The sequence below is a fragment of the Penaeus monodon genome, chromosome 21, assembly GCF_015228065.2.
Source record: "Penaeus monodon isolate SGIC_2016 chromosome 21, NSTDA_Pmon_1, whole genome shotgun sequence".
In the NCBI taxonomy this organism is placed as follows: Eukaryota; Metazoa; Arthropoda; class Malacostraca; order Decapoda; family Penaeidae; genus Penaeus; species Penaeus monodon.
This window is the reverse complement of record NC_051406.1, coordinates 36,770,171-36,770,493: the sequence shown is the minus strand read 5'-3', so window position 1 is coordinate 36,770,493 and position 323 is coordinate 36,770,171. Positions and strand designations below refer to the sequence as shown.

Here is a 323-nt window from a genome sequence, read left to right as displayed (position 1 = left end):
CGCACACCCCTCTCTCCCCATCAATAAGTGCGCCAATAAGCCCAAACGTTAAACTGTATCTTCTGGCTTCCTTCCCCAGGGCGAGTTGGTCGGGGGCGAAGAACCGTTCAAAATCAGGGCTCAAGATGACGACCAGCCGGGGACTGTGAACACGAAGATCACCTACCATGTCGAGTGGGTTCGCAAGGTCGGAGGAACAGAGGACCTCGCTTTGTTCAGAGCTGTCAACAAGAATGAGACTTGGTCGGATGGCAGCATTTCATACTATTGCCAGTGAGTGCATAAAGCTTTCCGTGTCCTGTCTGTCTGTCGGTTGCATTTTC

The 323-nt window shown here is 52.3% G+C and overlaps 2 protein-coding genes across 2 annotated transcripts in view; both read left to right on the top strand.

The window, feature by feature from the left end:
- Positions 1-52, top strand: part of LOC119586660 (protocadherin Fat 1-like) — a 14,684-nt gene extending 14,632 nt beyond the window's left edge. The window contains exon 14 of the mRNA XM_037935399.1: positions 29-52. Within this exon, the coding sequence (XP_037791327.1) occupies positions 29-52 (24 nt within the window). The remainder of the gene's footprint in view (positions 1-28) is intronic.
- A 12-nt stretch (positions 53-64) lies between these two features.
- The window catches only part of LOC119586444 (cadherin-87A-like), a 12,418-nt gene continuing 12,159 nt past the window's right edge, over positions 65-323 (top strand). Inside the window, exon 1 of the mRNA XM_037935172.1 lies at positions 65-273. The gene's annotated coding sequence lies outside the window, so the exon portion shown is untranslated. The remainder of the gene's footprint in view (positions 274-323) is intronic.